Source organism: Phodopus roborovskii, unplaced genomic scaffold, assembly GCF_943737965.1.
Source record: "Phodopus roborovskii unplaced genomic scaffold, PHOROB, whole genome shotgun sequence".
Lineage (NCBI taxonomy): Eukaryota > Metazoa > Chordata > Mammalia > Rodentia > Cricetidae > Phodopus > Phodopus roborovskii.
The window spans coordinates 18014794-18035488 of NW_026125281.1; the positions used below are offsets into that span (position 1 = coordinate 18014794).

Genomic DNA, 20695 nt, shown 5'->3' on the forward strand with positions numbered 1-20695 from the left:
TATATATATATATATATATATATATATATATATATATATTATATAGTGTTGAAAGCCATGGGCCCCTGGGGAGTAGGGAGAGTGGAAGATGGAAAGGATAGGTGCAAGCACATTGAATATATAGATTCATATTTATATATATTTTTTCCCATGACATGTATTCATATCAGGGAAATCAGGCCCAGGAGTTTATAAAACACTACAGACCAAGGGAAGAGTACAACTCCCTCACCTGGGGAAGACTGACCTATCTGTGATAACAACAGTCTCACACTAACCTATCATCTGATACCTGATACATAGTCAAGTCAAGAACTAATAGGTTTTTCAAATGGCCTTTAATGCCTGTTGTCCTTCCACCCACTCCCCAATTTATCCTTCTCCCCCCCACTTAATCATCTTAGTTTCCCTTTTATTGTTCCATAATACTAAATTGGATTTCCCCTTCCTTGGGAGAGCCTTTCCTGCCCCCAGTCCCTTACTGGGCACCTAACCTCTATGGTTATCTAGATTGTAACCACATACCAATCTTAAAAGCTAACATAAAATAAAACATGCACTATTTGTGTCTGGGTTACTCCAGTTAGGATGATTTTTTTTTCCTAGCTCAATCCATTTGCCTGCAACTTTCAATTTTTTCTTAAAAGCTGATTAATGTCCCATTGTGTATGTACCACGTTTTCATTACCCTTTCATCAGCTGATGAACATCTAGGATATTTCCATTTTGTGGCTATCATGAATAGGCCAGCAATGAAGATGGGTGAGCAAGTATTTCTATAGTAGGATGTAGAATCCTTTGCCAAAGAGTCGTATAACTGGTTCGTGATGTAGAGTCATTCTTAGCTTCCTGCACACTGGTTTTCATAGTGGATGTACCAGTTTGCTCTCCCACAAGCAATGATGGTGTTCTCTACTACACAGAAGCTTCTCGGCTTTATTAATGTTTGGTCTTAATGCCAGTGTACTGTTCAGAAAATTCTTTCCCATGCCATTGAGTTCGAACCCATTACTCATCTTCTCTTTTTTCAGGTTCAGGATTTGTGGTCTGAAGTTGAGGTTCTTGAGTCATTTGGAGTTGAGTTTTGTGTGGGTTGAGAAATATGGTTCTATTTACATTCTTCTACAGGCAGCTGTCTAGTTTGACCTGTATCATTTGTTGAAGATGCTGTCTCTTCTCCAGTCTTGACTTCTTTGTCAAAACTCAGGTGATCATAGGTGTATAAATTAGATGGTTTTTAGCTATCCTGGATGTTTTTGTGTTTTCATATGAAGTTGAAGATTTTCTTTTCAATTTCCGTGAAGAATTCTGTTGGGATTTTGATAGGGATTGCACTGAATCTGTAAACTGCTCTTGGTAGGATGGCCATTTTCACTGTATTAATTGTACCAATTCATGAGTATGTGAATACTTTTTCTGGTACCTTCTTCAATTTCTTTTTCAACATCTTAGAGTTTTTACTTACATAAGTTTTTCACTTGATGGGCTGGAGCTATCCTATATTTTTATTGGTGTACTTGTTTTGGTTTTGATGCTACTGTGAAAGGTACTATTTTCCTGGTGTATTTTTCAGTATGCTTGTTGTTTGGGGGAGGAAGGCTACTTATTTTTGTACATTAATATTGTATCTTGCTACTTTGCTGAAAGTGCTTACCATGTTTCTTGGTATAATTTTTAGGGTCTTCTATATGTATAAAATCGTATCATCTACAAATAAAGGTACTTTGACTTTTTCCTCTCCTATTTGATTCTCCTTGATTTCTTTCAGTTGTCTTATTGAAATGACTGTAAATAGGTATGGAGAGAGTAGATATCTTTGACTTGTTCTTGGTTTTAGTGTAAATGCTTAGGGTTTCTTTCCATTTAGGTTGATGTTGCTGTAAGTTGCCTTTATTATGTTGAGGTATCCTATTCTATTCTTTTCATGACTTTTATCATGAAAGGATGTTGGGTTTTGTCAAAAACCTTTTCTACATCTGGTCATTTGTTTTTTGTCTTTCAGTTTATTATTGAATTAAATTTATTGATGTACTTATGTTGAACTATCCCTGCCTCCCTGAGATGATGCCTACTTGATTATGGTAGATAATCACTTTGATGTATTCTTGGATTTGGTTTGTAATTTTTGTTGTTGTTTTGAGACAGATTGATGGGGGATGTTCTTCTGCATGCTGTGAATATATGTTTCTCTTATTGGTTGGTGAATAAATGCTGATTTTCCTTTAGCCAGGCAGGAAGTATAGGAGGGACTACCAGACTAAAAGAATGCTGGGAAGAGGAAGGCGGAGAGGAGCTGCCAGGGAGATGCCCTGTAGCTGCCTGTACATGCTAGAGCATTATGGGCAGGTCACAGCCTGATAGCAATACATAGTTCAATAGAAAGAGTTAATAATTGACAGAGAGCTAGCCAATAAGAAGCCTGAGCCATCAGTCAAACAATTTATGATTAATATAAGCCTTTGTGTGTTTATTTGGAACTAAATGGCTGTGGGACCAGGGGGAACAGAAACTGTCTTCACAGGGTTTCTCTGTGTAACAGCCCTGGAACTCACTCTGTAGACAAGGCTGGCCTTGAACTCCAGTGATCTGCCTCTGCCTCCTTCTTCCCATCCTTTTCAGTTTGACTTTCCTGCCTAACTCCCTGCCCACTTACTGGCCTGTCAGCTTTTTATTAAGCAAAGAGTAATACATATTCATAGTGTAGAAAAGGATTGTTCCACAGCAATGCCTTTACATATAATTTCTTTGTGTGTATGTGTGGTTTTTAAATCCTCTGTTCTGTACATGTAGTGTTATGATTCTTTTTTATAATTTTTATTTTTATTTTATGTACATTGGTGTTTATCTGTATGATTGTCCATGTGAGGGTATCAGATCTTGGAATTATAGTTGTTGGCTACCATGTGGGTACTGGGAATTGAATCTGGGTCCTCCTGAAGAACAGTCATGTGATCTTAACTGTTACGTCATCTCTCTAGCCTGTGTTTTGATTCTTATATGATGGGGGAATTTCTTTTCTGGTATTGTCTATTTGATGTTCTGTATTCTTCTTTTCTCCTCTTCCTCCTTTTCTTCCATCTTTGTTTTTTTGAGACAGAGTTTCTCTGCATAGCCCTGGCTATTCTGGAACCAACTCTATGGCCAAGGCTGGCCTAGAACTCACAGGGACCCACCTGCTCCAGCCTTCTGATCACTAGGAGTAAAGGCATGCACCACCACCATTCCAGTTTCTGTATCCTTCTTGTACCTTCACAGGCATGCCTTTAAATCAGGGAACACATTTTCCCCTACAATTTTGTTAAAAATATTTTCTGTGTCTTTGACCTGGGTTTCCTCTCCTTTCTCTTCACTTATGATTCATGGATTTGATCTTGAGGTGTACAAGAATCTAGGCTTCTGCCCTGATGAGGTAGGCAGTAAGCACTGTTCCTCCACAGCCTCTGATTCAGTCCCTGCTTCTAAAGTGCCTGAGGTAATGTTCTGATCTTATTCCATTTTGTGTCTGCTCAGGCACCTTTTAGCCCTTAAACCCAGGAATGGTTACATCCACCCAGGCAATGTATTTGGGAATTTCCATAGCCCAGATCCCTAACCCAAAGTATCTGCTGAATGTACAGTCAAAACAAATGTTGCCAGGTTTCCCTAGCCACTGTGGTTTCTGCTTTTATAAACACGGTACCCCTGAGATTCCGTGCTCAGTTTCTTTGAGGCAAGAGCCTGCTCTCAGTATCTGGATCAAATAAAGGACTATGATTTGGCTTGGTAGTCGGTAACTTTCTCATCTGGACCACACTACCTCTAGGTATGTAACCCGGCTCCCATTGGTGATAGAAGCCCTTTCCTCCTGACACAGTAACAGAAACCCTGTCTAAGACAGACATATTGGTTTCCTCTTCCAAATAACAAAGCACTCAGGAAGGATGACTTCTAACCAGCTCAATTTTGAGGTTCAACACAGCACTCATTTCCCACCATGCCATTCTCCATACCCCAAACACACTCATACCCCAAAGCCTAGGCCTTGTTTGGAGAAGTGGAACAGAACCCTTAAGGCCAACCTGCCTCCTTGGGCATGTTCCGCAGAACGCCTCCTCTAGGACTTCTGCAGACCTTCTGCTGGAATCACGGTAGCCTTCTTGCTGGTCCCTGGTTCTGGCCTAACAGCATTGCTGTCCATCCTCGCCCTTCCCACGGCTACCCATGGTGATCTTTTTGCTATTATCTTCTTTAATCATCCTGTGACTCCCAACTCTTGTTTCTTTCTAAGATCAAGTTAGCTAAGTGTTTTGTGGCATGCAAGAGCTGTAGTGGCTTGATTTGGAGCCATTTTTTCTTTCACTGCTCCTTTGAATGTGAAACTCCAGTCTGGTTAATACTCCTTCAGTTCCTAAATTTTGTCTGTTCTCACTCCCGGGAATTTCTCTGTTCCTTCTCCTGGACTGAGAAGTCTACTCATCATCACCTTTCTCTGGGCTCTTTCCTATTAGCTTAGTTCATTTCCTTCAGGGAAGTGCTCCTGGATTGGTTAGCTGTCTTCTGGGCTTTGTCTTACCACAGCATTAACTGTTGTGTGTTAGAGCTCAGTTTCCCAATTGGATTATAAGTTCTAACAGTGCTAAGATTTTGCTAATTCAGCCTCATGTCTTAAAAACTTAAATAACAGTAGAATGAACTGTTTATGTATTGAATATTTGTTAACTGATTGAGCTTAGAAATGTTATGATAAGAAGTTGATAATTGTTGGCTAGTATAATGGGCAGATAAAGTTCCATTATGCTAAGAGATGTTTGAAATTTCTTGTTTCTGAGCTGAACTCCTGGAATCCAGTTGCAGAGAGGGAGGAGTAATAAGAAAATGGGAGCAAGACTAAGCTACAGAAACCCACAGAGACAGCTGACCTGAACAAGGGGGAGCTAATGGACCCCCAGACTGATAGCTGCGAAACTGGCATTGGACCGACTCAGTCCCCCTGAACATGGGTCTCAGTTAGAAGGCCTGGACAGACTAAGGGACCTCTGACAGTGGAATCAGGATGTATCCCTGGTGAAAGGACTTTGGGAGCTCATTCCCCATGGAGGGATACTCCCTTAACCAGAGGCAGGAGGGAGGGCCTAGACCCTACTCCAAATGACTTGACAGATTTTGTTGATCCCTCCTGGAAGGCCTCACCCTCCTTGTGGAGTGGTGGGTGTGTGAAATGGGATGGTAGAGGGCAGGGGGGCATGGGAAGGAGTGAAGGAGAGGGAACTGGGATCAATATGTAAAATAAGAAAAAATAATTAAAAAAAAGAAAAGAAATCGTCTTGTTTGTTTGAATTGAGTGTTTTCCCCAGTAGTTTCTCTACCTTATTTCTGAGAGAGAGTATCTCACTGAATCTGGAGCTCACCAATTGGCCAGACTGACTGATCAGCGAGTCCTAGAGATTCTCTCCTCTCCACTTCCTCAATACTGGGATTACAGGAGTGGTCCAAGAGGCCCACTTTGTCTTTGCTTTACATAGGAGTTGGGCATGAATGCTCAGGGCCTCATGTCAAATACTTCACTAATTGAGCCATTTGAATAATACGGGGGGGGGCTGGTGGGGAGGAGGAGGAAGGAAAGAAGGAAGGAAGGAAGCTAGTGAAAAGGGAAAGGTCAAAGGTGAAGCTTTTTATTTAGAATCAGAACATGTGAGCCGTATCAACATGTAACCACAGACTGGCCTCACACTCACACACTCACTGTCCTGTTTCAGCATCAAGAGGGCTTGGATTACAGGCATGTAATCCTTTAGTAGATATGTTTTAAAGCACTGCATTTCATCTTTTTTTTTCTTAGTTGCAGCATATTGGATAGAAACTGTCACAGTTGCATGGGCAAACCTCACAGGTAAGAGGTTTATCATAATGGGTATTCAGAAAAGGTCTGAGGCCAAAGGGAACACCTACTTGTCCCCACAGTCCCAGATCTTCCAATTTCATGCTGGTAGATCCAGAAAAATCAACAAACAAGGTGGAAAGAACAAGAGAAGATATTCTTGTGTTCCAAGTGGGCAATTTGAGGCAGGGCTCAGAAAGGATGCATGAGCTTTGTAGTTTTTCCAGTGGTTTCCAATGAAGTGAGCTCTGTGGAGCCTTGCTTGGCTGTGTAGATGCCTGTTATTCTCTGCTTTTCTTCCTTTTCTGGCCTGAATGCTGGAAAATTTTGTAAGCAGTCATTGATTTCTTTGAGTTGGATGTGACTGAAATAGACTGCTTTGCTTAGCATTTTAAAGAGTTGTTTTTTTTTTTTTTTTTTTTTTTTTTTTGGTGAAGTTGGAGATTGACACTGTTTTGAAATGACATCTTTTGGGAGCTATTCAGATTTCATAACTAACATCAACTTCTTTCAGGGCACATGAGTGTCTGAAAGAAGTTTTTTTAAAGCAATTTTAATTTGAAGAAGTCAATAAATAACAAAACTATGCACCACAGTGGGGTTGAAGCAGGGAAACATGTTTTAATCTACTAATATATTGATCAATCAGCATTGATTTGGTTCCTACTATGTGCTCAGTAAGCATGAGACCCACTTGTAGATAGAGATAATAAACTCAGCAGTTTCTGGATATAAACTGGTTACAAACCAAGCATATTGGCTTCTACAGGTTCTCAGGAACTCATGGGACTTGGGACACACAGGTGCAGGTTCTCTAAGAACAGTTGAAGAGTCTGCATCTTTAAAGTTTACTGTGTTGTTTTTCCTCCAATGCTTGGGGTTTTAGTCCAAGGCAAAGTTGTAACTTGGCTTTTGACCAAGACTGCTTAGAAAGTGAGGACCTTGAGAAGTAGAGAGGGGACACAGCCTCACCAATAGAATTTGTCATCAACAGAAGCCAGTGATGGACATTATTAGTAAAGTGCAAAGACTGTGACAATGTATAAGAACAGCTAAGTAAAATATGACCAATGAAAGAAAAGATCAGTGTCTGATGCCAACTTTCCTTGCTTCTGAAGGTGCAACTGAGATTTGGTTCTATGGAAGGGCTGAAAATAACTCCAAACTCCAAGTTGCTCTCTATGTATCTATGTTCCTGGGTGTTGAGATATCCTGCTGGATCTGCCTACCTCTCTTGTCAAAAGAGAACAGAAAGACTTACACAAAACCCCATAACCCATGCATGTCCTATAAGGAGGGGATGGTCTATGACTCTAGACCCATCCACACATTCTTTGCTAAATACAGTGTAGACAAGGAAGGCATGTGAATTTTTCTTTTAGTTATGATTATAGAGCTTATGAACAATAGAGTCAAAATACAAGAAATCAAACACCAAGGCAGGACTTGGTAGGATATGAGCAAAACAATTTTAAGGTACCCAAAATGTATAGAATTTGAATCAATAATTGACCCAGGACTAGAAACCACCCCCTCTGGACAAGATTTTTTCTCTTGGGGATCTGAGGTAAGAACACTGGGTGGAGCAGTTGAAGTTTTATTTTTTATATCCTAATACCTTTTATTTTATTTTATTTTTGAGACAAGGTTTCATTGTGTAGCCCTCACTGTCCTGAAACTCCCTATAAAGACCAGGGTGGCCATAAAATCCCAGAGATCCACCTGCTTCTGCCTTTGCCTCCTAAACAGCAGGACTGAAGTTGTGCATCACTCTGTCTTGCCATTCATATGCATTTTAAACAGGTAATTAAGAATATTTATAGATTATATATCCATGATTCTAGTTCATTTGCAGTTTTTATTTCGATGGATCTGTCTCTAGAAAATGAATGCTGGAAATTTTTATTGTTACAAATTCAAAATAATATAAGAAAAATATATTCTATGGAAAAGTATTGTTTGCTATAAAGCAATGCCAAGTTAAATCAATAATACTGTCTACGATTTGAGTTCCATGTGTCTATTATTTGGCAACATATTTGCTTAACCTTAAAAATTCCCTTTCCCGTCATTTTAGTAAAGTTGCTATAAAAATCATCTTGCAGATAGAATATGGCATATATCTAGCATCCTAGCACTTAAGAAATGGAGGCAGAATGATCAGTTATTCAAGGTTATTTTCAATGACATAGAGAATTTGAGGCCAGACTGGGCTACAGGAGAGCCTGACTCACTATTCCCCTAAAATGAACTATTCTGTGGAAGTTTTGAAAAGAAATTCCTGAGTGGTTTAAATTTGATCTGAATTATGTTTATTCACTGAATGAGATGGAATGGCTTTTCTGTAACCTATATAAAATTTATTCATGAAATTCCCAGTAAAAATTTACCTGTATCACACCATGAGTTTTCTAAGGTGTTTACATTGATTTTATCGCAAGACTGAACCTAAAGGTCTCTAGACAAGTACTCTACTACTGAACTGTATTTCCAGGTTTCTTTTTGGGTTCATGGTTTTATGAAGCCTTCCCTAGCTGTAGTAGCAAGGGCATGAGACTCCTTCTTATATCTGAGGGGATCAGGACACAGTGAAAAGGCCATGCTGGCATTCAGCTAGCTTTTTCCTTGTTCTTTCTTCTTGTGTTTGGCAACTCAGCCCATGGGATGACACCACTCACAATCAGTTGGTCCTGTCCAGAAACCCTCTCAGACAAGCACAAAGATGTGTCTCTTTGGTGATTCTAAGTCTAGTCAAACAGATAGTGAAGATTAACCCTCACAGTGTCCCAATCAGAATTTCAAATGGGATTTATAGATGCTCAGATTATGATTTCACTGGAGGGTGCGGTGCATGTTTGTGTATGTATTAATGTTTACTGTACCTTGGTCTTCTCTACATTTCCAGCCGATTCTACAATTAGATTGGCTAAGGGCCTAGTTCTGATCATGGAATACCTGAGTGAGGCCATGGTTCTTACCTCCCTGTGATAGTTTATGTCATGTTTGCTACTGTAGCACAGTATGGCCTCCTTGGCTGACACAGACAAGCTGCCTGAATCGGGCTACTTATTACACATCTACTGCTAACACAGAGTACTGTGGACTAGATATTTTAAAAAGAAAGGGAGTTTATTTTGGCTCATGATCTCAGAAACCAGTAAGTTCAAGGCTGTGGCCCCGTCATCTGGTGTGCTGTGCTGTGTTATGGTAAAAGATGCAAAAAGGAGAGAGCAAGCTGGCAAGAGAGGAGGAGAGTCACAGGTACTATTGTAACAAGCCTCTCTTGTGATAATTAACTCGCTCCTGTGACAAGGACATTGACTGTGATGGCTACACCTTCATGATCAATCACTTCTGCTTAAGCCCCATGTCCTAACAGTGTCACCCCAGGGATCAAGCCTCCGACACGTGGTTTGGGGAATACACCCACACTATAGCAGCAAGCTAACTCAACGATTCAACATCTGGCACGTGCTGTTTGTCAGTAAAGGTGAAATATCTTCGTGATTCATGACAAAATCACTTTATGAGACATTGAGAAGGTTGTCATTTGCCAATCACTTTTGAATTGATCACTGTTTTCATTATCACTGCAAAGCATTGGCTGATGTATTAGATATCACACCAACTTAAAGAATTGTCTAGATAGCTGTGGAGCAAAAGTCTCAGAGATATGACAAAAAATTTTTTAGGATGAACAAAAGTATTATTTGACTTTATTTTTGCTTAATATGTCTTATCCTTTACTCTGTTTTCTATTTTAGTTTTTTTTTTACTTAAACTATATCAATTTTATGTAATCATGAGGTGCAGGATGATATTTTTATGTGTAAACACATGTTAAACTGTTGAATCAACAAGGTTATTAACGTGCTTCATCTTACCTACTTGTGGTCTTGGGAGGTAGTGCCCTGTTAGAAAACTTGTAATTAATTCATGGAGAAAGATTCATTGAGAATGTTGTATTCAGGGCTGGAGAGATGGCTCAGCCATTAAAGGCTAGGCTCACAACCAAAAACATGAGAATGCTGTATTCAAAAGCATAAGATCTCTTCACTTTTCTTCTTTTGAAACAGGGTCTTGAGCTTGTTATGTAGTCAAGGGTGGTCTTGAGCTCTTACCTCTCCACCTCTATCAAGTGCTGGCTTCACAGTTGCTTAGCATTTTCCTCTGAGGCTGTAGAGTCTTGGCAGTTGGCCAGGCATGGTACCCTACACCTTTTGATTACAATACTCAGTAAACAGAAGCGGACAAATTTCTACGACTTCCAGGCCATCCTTATCTACACAGTGAGTTTTAGGGCACCAAGGACTACACAGTAAGAACCTGTTTAAAAGGAGGAGGAGAAGGGAGAGTGGGGGAGAGGGACATAGGAGAGATGGAAGAGAAAAGGAAAGGAAAGAAAGAAACAGAAATGTTCCTGTAAATTCTAAAGGGAGCCTCATTAAGATTCTGGAAGATAAAATTCAGAAGTCCTAGGAGATACCTGAAATTTACCAGCCATACTAAGGCCTTCCCAATTTAAGGGTATATAAACAGCAAGAGGAGCAGGGTCGATGCTCAGAGACCAGTTAAGCTGCCTGAGGGAAACACCCCCCCAATCTGTTGAGTTGCCTGCAAGTCCTTCAGTAAGCTGGAAGAGGTCCAGACTTCACAAGCTGTCATTCATGCTGGAGTAGGGTTCTGGTGATGCTGCTGTGTGTGAGCTGTTCCTGCTCCTGTACGGACCCCTCTACATGTGATGTGGAGGTCAGAGAAGGACATCAATTGCCATCTATTCCATTCCCTTGAGACAGGGTCTATCACTGAACGAGAAACTCGTCAGTTTCAGATAGGCTGGCTGAGCAGTGAATTCCTGGGGTCTGCCCATCTTTGTCAGCTAATGATGAGGTTACAGGCATATGGAACCATGTTCAGCTTTTAGGTGTATATTAGGGGTTCTAATGCATAGTTTCATGCTTGCACCCATTTACTTTCTGCATTGCTTTTGACAACCATCAGTTTAGCACTGAAATCAGTCAAAAAACCCAGGTTCATGTCACCACTCATCAGACTCCTGATTTCCCATATGTAACCGACAGTATTTCCAAACTTGTTTTTTAACTTTTAAACCTGGTCTGACAGCCTCAATCTACTGACTTAATGAAGTTGGGCAAGGATTCAAATGAAAGGAATAACCAGAAAAGCCACAATGATAAATATAAGCAATTAGCATGTTGGTAACATCAACCTAACTTGTCTGTGGGATTTATTTTTTAACCTTTTATCCTGCAATCAGTATAAATGTGCAGGAAATTGCTATTTAAAAAATGCATTGTTGTTACTCAGTTTATCCTTATGAAGAATGCACAACTACAGTTCAATATCAAAACCAGGAAATTCACATGGGCACAATTCATAGTGGCTACTCAGATTTTCCACGTATTATATGCACTTGTGTGTTTTTGAATATGTACATGTAGTTATGTGAGGTTTTATCGAATGCTAGATTTGTAGACCAGCCACGACACTCAAGATTTGTCACTACGAGGCTCCCACTAAACCATTCTTCATTTTTTCTAGCTATACCCTACCCACCACTTGCCCTTCATCTCTAATCTTGGGCAACATCTACCGTCTTCTCCATTTCTATGATTTTGTTTCAAGAATGGTATGTAAATGGAATAATATGGTACGATCTTTGGGAATTAACTTCTTGTTGTTTAGCATTGCCTTGATTTCTGTATGACTTGTAATACATTGTATCAGGTGTTGCTTCCTCCCCTCACTCGCCACTGACAGCCTCCTGTACTCCTGCTGCAGTCCCCAAGAAACACTTCCAGTACCAATCATCTTTTTCCAGATGAGACCAGTGTCCTGGGCACTGGCTCCTCATCTCACCTGGCCCTATGCCAAACATGTAAAATTTGTTGTGGATCCCTGAGCCTTCATTCTTTAATGTGTAGACCTTTCAGCCAGTGCTGTAGCTGTTACCCATGGGGGAAGAACAGTGATTACTGAACAGAGTCGGGGAAGTACCACAGTAACAAAGGATGGGGTGACTGTTGGAAAGTCAATTGATTTAAAGACTAGATACAAAATCACTGATGCTAAACTTGCTCAAGGTGTTGCCAATAGCACAAATGAAGAAGCTGGGCATGGTACTACCATTGCTCCTGATTTGGCCTGTTCTATTGCCAAGGAGGACTTTGAGAAGATCAGTAAAGGTGCTAGCTAGGCAGGAGATCAGAGAGGTGTGATGTTGGCTGTTGATGCTATAAAATTGCTGAACTTAAAAAAAAATAGCCTGAACCTGTGACAACCACTGAAGAAATTTCTTGGGATTCTACAATTGGAGACAAAGACATTAGACACATTTCTGATGCAATGAAAATGGTTGAAAGAAAGGGCATCATCACAGAAAAGTATGAAAAACCCTGAATGATAAATTGGAAATTATTGAAGGAATGACGTTTGATAGAAGATATATTTCCCAATATTTTATTAACATTCCAAAATGTAAAAATGTGGAATTCTAAGATGCTATGTTCTGTGAGTGAAAAGAAAATTCTAGTGTCTAGTCCATCGTACCAGCTCTTGAAATTGCCAGTGCTCACCAGAAGCCCTTGGTCATAATTGCTGAAGATGATGATGCAGAAACTCTAAGCACAGTGGCTTTGAGCAGGCTAAAAGTTGATCTTCAGGCAGTAGCAGTCAAAGCTCCTGGGGTTGGGGACAATAGGAAGAACCAGCTTGAACATAAGGCTGTTGTGCTGAAGTTTGGATGGATAAGTGATGTTGAAGGGAATGAGAAGAAAGGTAGTTATAGATGCCCTCAATGCCACGAGAGCAGCTGTTGAAGGAGGCTTTGTTCTAGGAGTGGATTGCTCTCTGTTTTGGTGTATCCCAAATAAAGATCAGAAAATAGGTATAGAAATTATTCAAGAAGCATTCAAAATTCCTTCAGTAACTGTTGCTGAGAATGCAAGTGTTGAAGGTGTTTGATTGTTGATAAAAGTTGGGTTTGATGCTATGCTTGGAGATTTTGTGAATACTGTAGAAAAGGGAATCATTGATCTAACAAAGGTTGTAGGAACTGCTTTACTGGCTGCTGCTGGGATGGCCTCCTGGCTAACTGCAGTAGAAGTTGTAGTGACAGAAATTTTTACAGAATAGAAGGACCCTGGCATGGGTGGAATGGGAGGGGGTATGGGAGGTGGCATGTTCAATTCCTAGAATAGTGCTTTGCCCTTAGCAATGAACTGTGATGGGAAGCTTAAGGGAGATTCCTCACTGATAACATCAGAGAAGTCTCCTGAAGAGAATGACTGGAGAGAAGGTTGGCTGACTGATCACTGGAACCATCAGTTAATGGTTTTCATTGGCAATATATAATGGTTTATTGCTGCCATTGTTCATACCTACAGATTATATATATATATATATATACATATATATATATATATAATTTTTATTTAAATTAGAAACAAGCTTGTTTTACATATCAATCCCAGTTCCCACACCCTCCTGTCCTCCCCTGTTGCCCCCACCAACCCCCATCCCATCCCCTTTCTGCTTCCCAGGGAGGGTGAGGCCTTCCACGAGGAGTCTTCAAACTCTGTCATATCATTTGTATTTTATATTTTTAAATAAAGATGTTTGTACATTCTTGATACTGAGTGCCATTGTCATATACCAGTGTCTTGCTTTCAGCTTAAGTCACAGAGGCATTTCTACTCTTCTTGTGTCATCAGATGAGAAGTTCAGAATCAGCCTTTCTGTGGAGAGTGAGATTAATTGTGTACAAAGTAGAAAAGCCTCCAATTGTGCATCAACCTTTGTGTAATAAACTTGTGTTTAAAGTTAAAAAAAAAGAAAGTTGCTTCATTCTGGCTTCCTCACAATATTCAAAGATGTGATATACTGATGTGTCACAGTCTGTTCCCTCATTCATTTTTAAAGGATTTGGGGAGTATTGCAAATAAAGCTGCTGTAGAATTGCACAAGATGTGTATGAACGCATGCCTAGTAGTAAAGTACAGGAAGAGGTATGTTCTTTTCTTTTTTAAAAAAGATTTATTTATTTATTATGTACAGTGTTCTGTCTGCATGTATGCCTTCAGGCCAGAAGAGGGCATCAGACCTCATTACAGATGGTTGTGAGCCACCATGTGGTTGCCTGGAATTGAACTCAGGATGTCTGGAAGAGCAGCCAGTGCTTTTAACCTCTGAGCCATTTCTCTGGCCCTCAGGTTCAGTTTTCTAGATATGTGGCTTTGTTGGAGTGTGTATGGCCTTGGTGGAAGTGTGTCACTGTGGGGGTGGGCTTTTGCTTAAACGCCGCTCAGTGTCACAGTCAGTTGACTCCCTGTCACCTGCAAGATGTAGGTCTTTCAGCTACTACAACACTACATCTGCCTGCATGCCTCCATGATCCCCATCAGGATGACAATGGACTGAACCTCTGAAACTGTAAGTGAGCCACCCCAATCAAATGTTTGCTCTGTGAGAGCTGCTGTGTCTCTTCACAGCAATAGAAACCCTAACTAAGACAGAGGGTTAGTTCATGATCATCATGGTGGGAAGCTGGGGGTGGGGGATGTTCTTCTGTACACTGTGAATGTATGTTCTCATTGGTTGGTAATTAAAGATGCTTTGCTATTTTTTCAGAGTATCATCCAATCTTTAGTTGTAGAAATCTCTTTTGAATATTGTTTACTTTTTTGTTTGTTTGTTTTTTGAGACAGGGTTTCTCTGTGTAGTCCTGGCTATCCTGGAACTCACTCTGTAGACCAGGCTGGTCTCGAACTCTGAATGTTGTTAACTTTTAGATACTTGCTAATGAAGAACTCCTAGTTGGAGGGCTATTAAATAAAGGGAAAAGAAGACAGACATAAAAGTCACAAAATTGGGGCTGGGCATAGATCTGGGAGGAGTTAAGTAGAGGAGTTTGTGTTTAATTTGGTCAAAATATATATTACATGAAATTCTCAAAGAATTGATCAAATATTTATTGAAAAGAATTACTACCCATGATATACTTTCATTTTAGTTTCAATTTAGTGACATTGCTTAGCCAGTTGCGGGTGCAAGTTTTTAATGACAGGATACTGATGCTGAAGGATTTTGAGTTTGAGGCCAGTTTTCACTACATAGTGAAATCCTATCTGAGAACACCAAAAATGACAAAAAACCCTTGTGCTGAGTTGATGATGCTGATGATAGGAATGCCAGAAATTTATACTGGTAACCTACATCAGAAAAGAAAATTATTTCTACAGGAAAAGACTCACAATGAATTGATTTTTCTTTTCATTTTTCTTCTGTTTGTGTTAACTAGTTAAAGTAACATCAGAGGAATGATGCAGAGAATTAAGTGCAGAGTCTGACACATAATGATGGGGATATGAACCATGACTGATAGACAGCTGAGTTTTCCAGTGCTCCCTCACATATTTGGACAGGTTTTTTTGTGGTCTGGGTTTGCGTCATTTATTCCTGAGCTCTGTCAGTTATTTCTTCAGCATTGACACATGCCCATTCCTCTCCACACCAGTAACCTTTAAGAGATACTTCTATAAATAGTTAAGAGGATTTGCAGTCTTACACTGTACATTCTGCAGAGTAACATATGGCACTGAATAGGAGAACCGTCACTCTAGACAGTAAAACAGCCGAATGGCAGAAACTTAGGAAACTCACTTTAGGAAGCCATACATTTTTAAAAACAGCACCTCTTCATTCTTTAATATTCATAGCCCTATAGAAATGTATCATTATTCTGTAGCAATGTTTTTAGAAAGAAACCTCTATTTTTCTTTCACAATTGTCTGACATATAGTATTTATAGCAGAGAAAAATATGCAAGAGCTAATAGCAATAGCTTTACAAGCTAAGTATAGGTCTTCTGCTTTTAAAAACGCTGTCTCCTAAAAGCAAACCAACAGCCAAAGCTGTGGCCATGTGGCTCAGTGGCCGAGCCCCAGCTTAGCATGGCAGAGGCCATGCCTTCAGACTCAAGCGTAAAAGCACAAAAGTAAACACCACAAATCATTAAATAAAACAAAAAACAAGAAAGGAATGGCAAAGGAAAGCTGTTTGGGATGGAGAAAACTGGACACCAGGTGATTTTCAAGTTTTTAGGTTTCCTGTAGATTGTTTCAAAAATATTCTTGTTTAATCTCCACTAATCTACTGTGAACGATACTGAAACTGGCTGGTGGCTTTATATTCTTTATGGATTGAACTTTTCCCTGCCAACATCCGTGGGGATTGTGAAGATCACCTTACCTTGACAGCAGTCACAGCCTGATAGTCTCCTCTATTTTCTGTGGCTTGATGAATACTGAGATTATAATCCCCCTCTGCTCTGGACAGAGGCAGCAATGGTGTCCATGTAGCCTGCCTGGGAAGATGCTCCTCGGGGATCTCTTGGTTTTCTTGGGAAAGGCTGGGCATATTTTCCCAACAAGTGCTTCATGGGGATCTTGTCATCTAGTTTTACCAACACCAGTGGATCCTCTCTGTTCTTCTGTTGGCTAATGCTGGGCCATGTCTGAGTAGGCTATGGAGCTTCTGCAAATTTACACTGAGCAAAGCAAAAGGCTGATCCTTCATGTGGATCAGTAGTGGCTTATCCATGTATCTTAGCTTTTTATTCCAGGTAGAGTGCGTATGTCATGACTGCCCTCTGTAGGTGAGTAACTAAATTTTCTTCTCTATAAGCCAAGGCAAGGGAATGTGTGGTGAATGCCATCTGAGGGGACCTGGGAGGTCCCCTCTGCTCAGGGCACCCTTCTGATTTTGCCTCATGCATTTGTGTCTCTCTGAAACTAAAGCTTCCATGAAACCAGTGCAGCTGCTGCTCAGTGGTTGTGCCGGTACGGGGAGGAGCCTCGATAGAGAGTCATGCCCTAAAGTGAAACTTGGATACATCGGCATGCAAGTAGCTCAAGTAAAGGAAGAAGAAAAAGAAAGTTTTTTTTTTTTTTTAGCAGTTATTGTTTTTAATTATGAATGTGTAGTTGGTTTGTATGTGGGTATGCACCTGTGTATGTACCCACTGTGACCATAGATAGCTGATTCCCCTAGAGTGGGAGGTACTGGTGGTTGTGAGCCACCTGATGTGGGTGCTGGGAATTGAACTTCTGTGCTCCGGAAGAGCACCAAACACTCTTAACAATTAAGTCAACTCTCTAGCCCTACGGCATACATTTTCAGCCAGTAGTTGATTAAAACCATGGCTACAGAACCCATGAGTTGGAAGTACAAATAAACGTGCATTTTGTGTTTGCTCATGACACATGCCTTTTGGGGTAACAGGCCATAGTGCCCTTTAGTCTTTTATTGATGGTGAAATGTACACAAGCTTATTGGCATTCAGGTACTTTCTTCTCCCTGTTCACTATTGGTTAATTTGAGTAGGTGGCACCATTTTGTTTTTATTAATGGATTTATAGACAATGTGAGATTAATGAAAAGTCGTTGATGTTCTATGTGTAACCCACACAACAGAAACTTCCTTCTTTGAAACAGGAAAATCCTGGGATCTGTAAGCTCTGAGAACTGACTGAGGAGCATGATTCGTGATGTTTGGTTTTAACCTGTCTGCAGATGCTGAGGCATAGTGCCACTGTGCTCTGAAGTGACCAGCTCCTCGGCCAGCCCTGGGCAAGGCAGTAGTATCTGGAAGTGTAACCTGAGTTGTACAGAAGCACCCTGGCTTTCCTGATCTGTGGCATTCGCAACATACTCACTTGCCCTTTGTGAGCTTCTTATCACTTGAACACAGTTCTACGGCCCAGTGTTCTGGAGACTTCTGTGACATATAGATCACTTTCTTGGCCCACTTACTTTCCTTCTGCTGTAGAAGTTATGTTTTGTCTTATGGCATGAGACACATAGACGTGTCCTCAAATAGTGTATGAGTGTCAGTAGCAACATGACAGTATAGAGAAGAATTGAAGGCTTACAGTAGGAATCAGCTAGGCCTAAATTGCTGCCTGAGGATATTCCTGAAGATCAGCAAGCAAAGAATTGACTGTATTCTGCCTGTGTCCAAAGAACTTGAGGCTGAATTATTCTTTAGTTCAGGACTCCAGACCATAGTACAGTATCACCCACATTTAGGATGTCTTCCCATCTCATTTAGCCCAATTTAGAAACTCCCTCTTAGACATGCCAAGAGGTTCATCATCTCCATCATTTGTTTTATGTGTATTGGTGTTTTGCCACTGGAGTTACGGATAGTTGTGAGCTCTTCTGGGAACTGACCCAGGTCCTCTGGAAGAGCAGTCAGTGTTCTTAATCACGGAGCCGTCTCTCCAGCAGCCAAGGTCATCTTCTGTGTATTTCTCGTGTCAAACTGACAATATTCACCATCATACGGCTATTTTTGAACTTTTCTTGCCTGCAGCTCAAAAGTCACTCAAGCTCCTTCTTTGTAAACTGCGAGTTTTCCATGTCCTTCTGCTTCCCTTGTTCCCCTCTTTCACCGAGGACTTAGATAAGCTCAGTGAACAGTAATTCAGTTTTTGCTCAAATGCATAACAATGTGTATAAAATGCTCTTATGTGATATAGTAGGCCAAGGCTTGAATTCAAGCTGACTGAGGAAAGACCCTTCATGTGAGTAGAAGGAGGGACATTAGGACGGACAGAGCACCTCTTCTAATGTCACCCACTTCAGTTCACTCACAGTCAACCCGTAGGCCACAGCTGCTAAGTTATTAATGGAAGTTACAGGAAGAAAGGATTCCCATATTTGCTTTCTCAGGTATTGGCTTCAAATCTCTACCCTCATGGTTTTTATTAGGATGCACACATCTTGGCCATCTGCATCTGTTTGTTGTTGTCAAGGCACCCACTATGACATGGACTCCAACAGTAGCAGGAGCTGGAGTATTAAAATCTCAGTATCTTGTTAAGTGTGGGGTGTGAATGATGCTGGAAAAGGCAGGGTGAAGGCTGGTTGAGGACTGGAACAAAGATGAGGAATATGTTTAGATATTTAGATGAGAATCTAATTTGTCAGTTGTTCCCTGGGAATAAAGCAGGCTTTCCTTCTTCTCCTCCTCCTCCTCCTTCTTCTTTTTTGCTAGCTGTATTTATTAAAGGCAAAGGGTGGCCTTTAATGTGCTATGTAACAAAGGCTAACCTTGGACTCTGGTTCCCCCTGCCTCCACCCCCAGAGCACAGAGATTATATGCATGTACTCCATACAACAGGCTTATTTTCTTGACTCTTTAAAATATTTAAGTTAACTTTATTTTAGTTTTCTGGGGAGTTTGTTACTAGTACACAGTCACTTTCTCCTTCTCCTACACAAAAACTTTTCCCTTAGATTTCTTTTCAAAAGAACATTCAGATTTCTACTTCTGGTCAAGACAAAATGACAGTAGCCTGATTTACTCTCCACACAGAAGCAAACAAAAAGCTTGATATCTATAAAAACAAACAAACAAACAAAAACCCAACAGTACCCAGATATCGGGCATCAGTACTGAAGGGCAGTGATTCACAATTGACAGAAAACAAATACCTTGAGGTCCCTTTGTCCCTAGCTTCATACTGGGAGGAAGGGGGATTGGCTTCAGGGAAAAGACTTCCGGTGGAAGGTGAAGAGTTGAGCAGGGGCTGTTTGATGCTTGTGCATCAGGTGTTCTGGTGGGAAATGTAAGTGCTTGTCCCTCACACTCTCTTCTCCCACCCCACTGTAGAACTTTCAAGCAAACAAGGCTGAGCAAACAAGGTTGTTTTTAGAACTTTTCGATTGCCTTGCCCAGTCTTAATACAAGGCAAGGTGTTTAGTCTTACCACAACTTGAACTTTGTTGATACCCTTGGGAGGCCTTCCCTTCTCTGAATAGAAAAAGAGGAGGAATGATGCAGGGGTAGAGGCAGAAGGGAGGGGAGGGGGAGGAACTGGGAGGAGAGAAGAGAGGAAAAACTGTGCTAGGGATATCAAACAAACAAACACATAAAATACTCACAAATCTAAAAGGATGGGGTAGAGATCTAAATAGAATTCTCAAGGAAATTCAAATGGTTGAGAAACACTTAAAGACATGTTCAACATCTTTCATCGCCAGGGAACTGCAAATCGAAACTACTTTAAAATTTCATCTTACACTAGTCAGAATGGCTAGTATCAACAAAACAAATGACAGCTTGTGTGGACAAAGTTGTGGGCTAGGGAACAGTTAAACAGTTATCCACTGCTCACAGCAGTGTAAAACAGCCCCTATGGAAATCAATGCAACTGTTCCTCAGGAAGCTAGGAATAAATGTACATCAAGATCCAGCTATACCACTTTTGGACATATACTCAGCGGACTCTATATCCTACCCCAGAGAAACTTGCTCAACCATGTTATCTCTGCTCTATTCATAATAGACAGAAATTGCAAACAACCTAAGATGTCCCTCAACCAATGAATGGATAAAGAAAATGTGTTACATTTACACAATGGAGTATTACTCAGTTATTAAAAAAGAATTAATGAAATTCACAAGTAAATGGATGGCACTAGAAAAAAAAAATCATCCTCTGTGAGGTAACCCAGACTCAGAAGATAAATATGTACTTATACGTGATGTTAGCTGGTTAAGTCTTCAATAAGCAGGCTACAATCCATATAGCCACAGAGGTTAGGCATACTGTAAGGGACTAGATCAGAGGGAAGGTTCTTCTTAGGAAGGGTGAAATAAAATATATAGCTATGCATGGTCTGGGGTGAGGGAGACTGGAATGGGAGGATCAAAAGGTGGGGAGGAGAGGTGGGCAAGTGTGGTGGTTTGCCCATAGGGTGTGGCACTATTAGGAGAGGTGGCCTTGTTAGATTAGGCATGGCCTTTTAGAG

The 20695-nt window shown here is 40.6% G+C and overlaps 1 protein-coding gene across 1 annotated transcript in view; it reads right to left on the bottom strand.

The window, feature by feature from the left end:
• Rgs20 (regulator of G protein signaling 20) overlaps window positions 1–16464 on the bottom strand; it is an 89927-nt gene extending 73463 nt beyond the window's left edge. The window contains exon 1 of the mRNA XM_051197783.1: window positions 16127–16464. Within this exon, the coding sequence (XP_051053740.1) occupies window positions 16127–16294 (168 nt within the window). The 5' untranslated portion in view covers window positions 16295–16464. The remainder of the gene's footprint in view (window positions 1–16126) is intronic.
• Between the last annotated feature and the right edge of the window lie 4231 nt (window positions 16465–20695).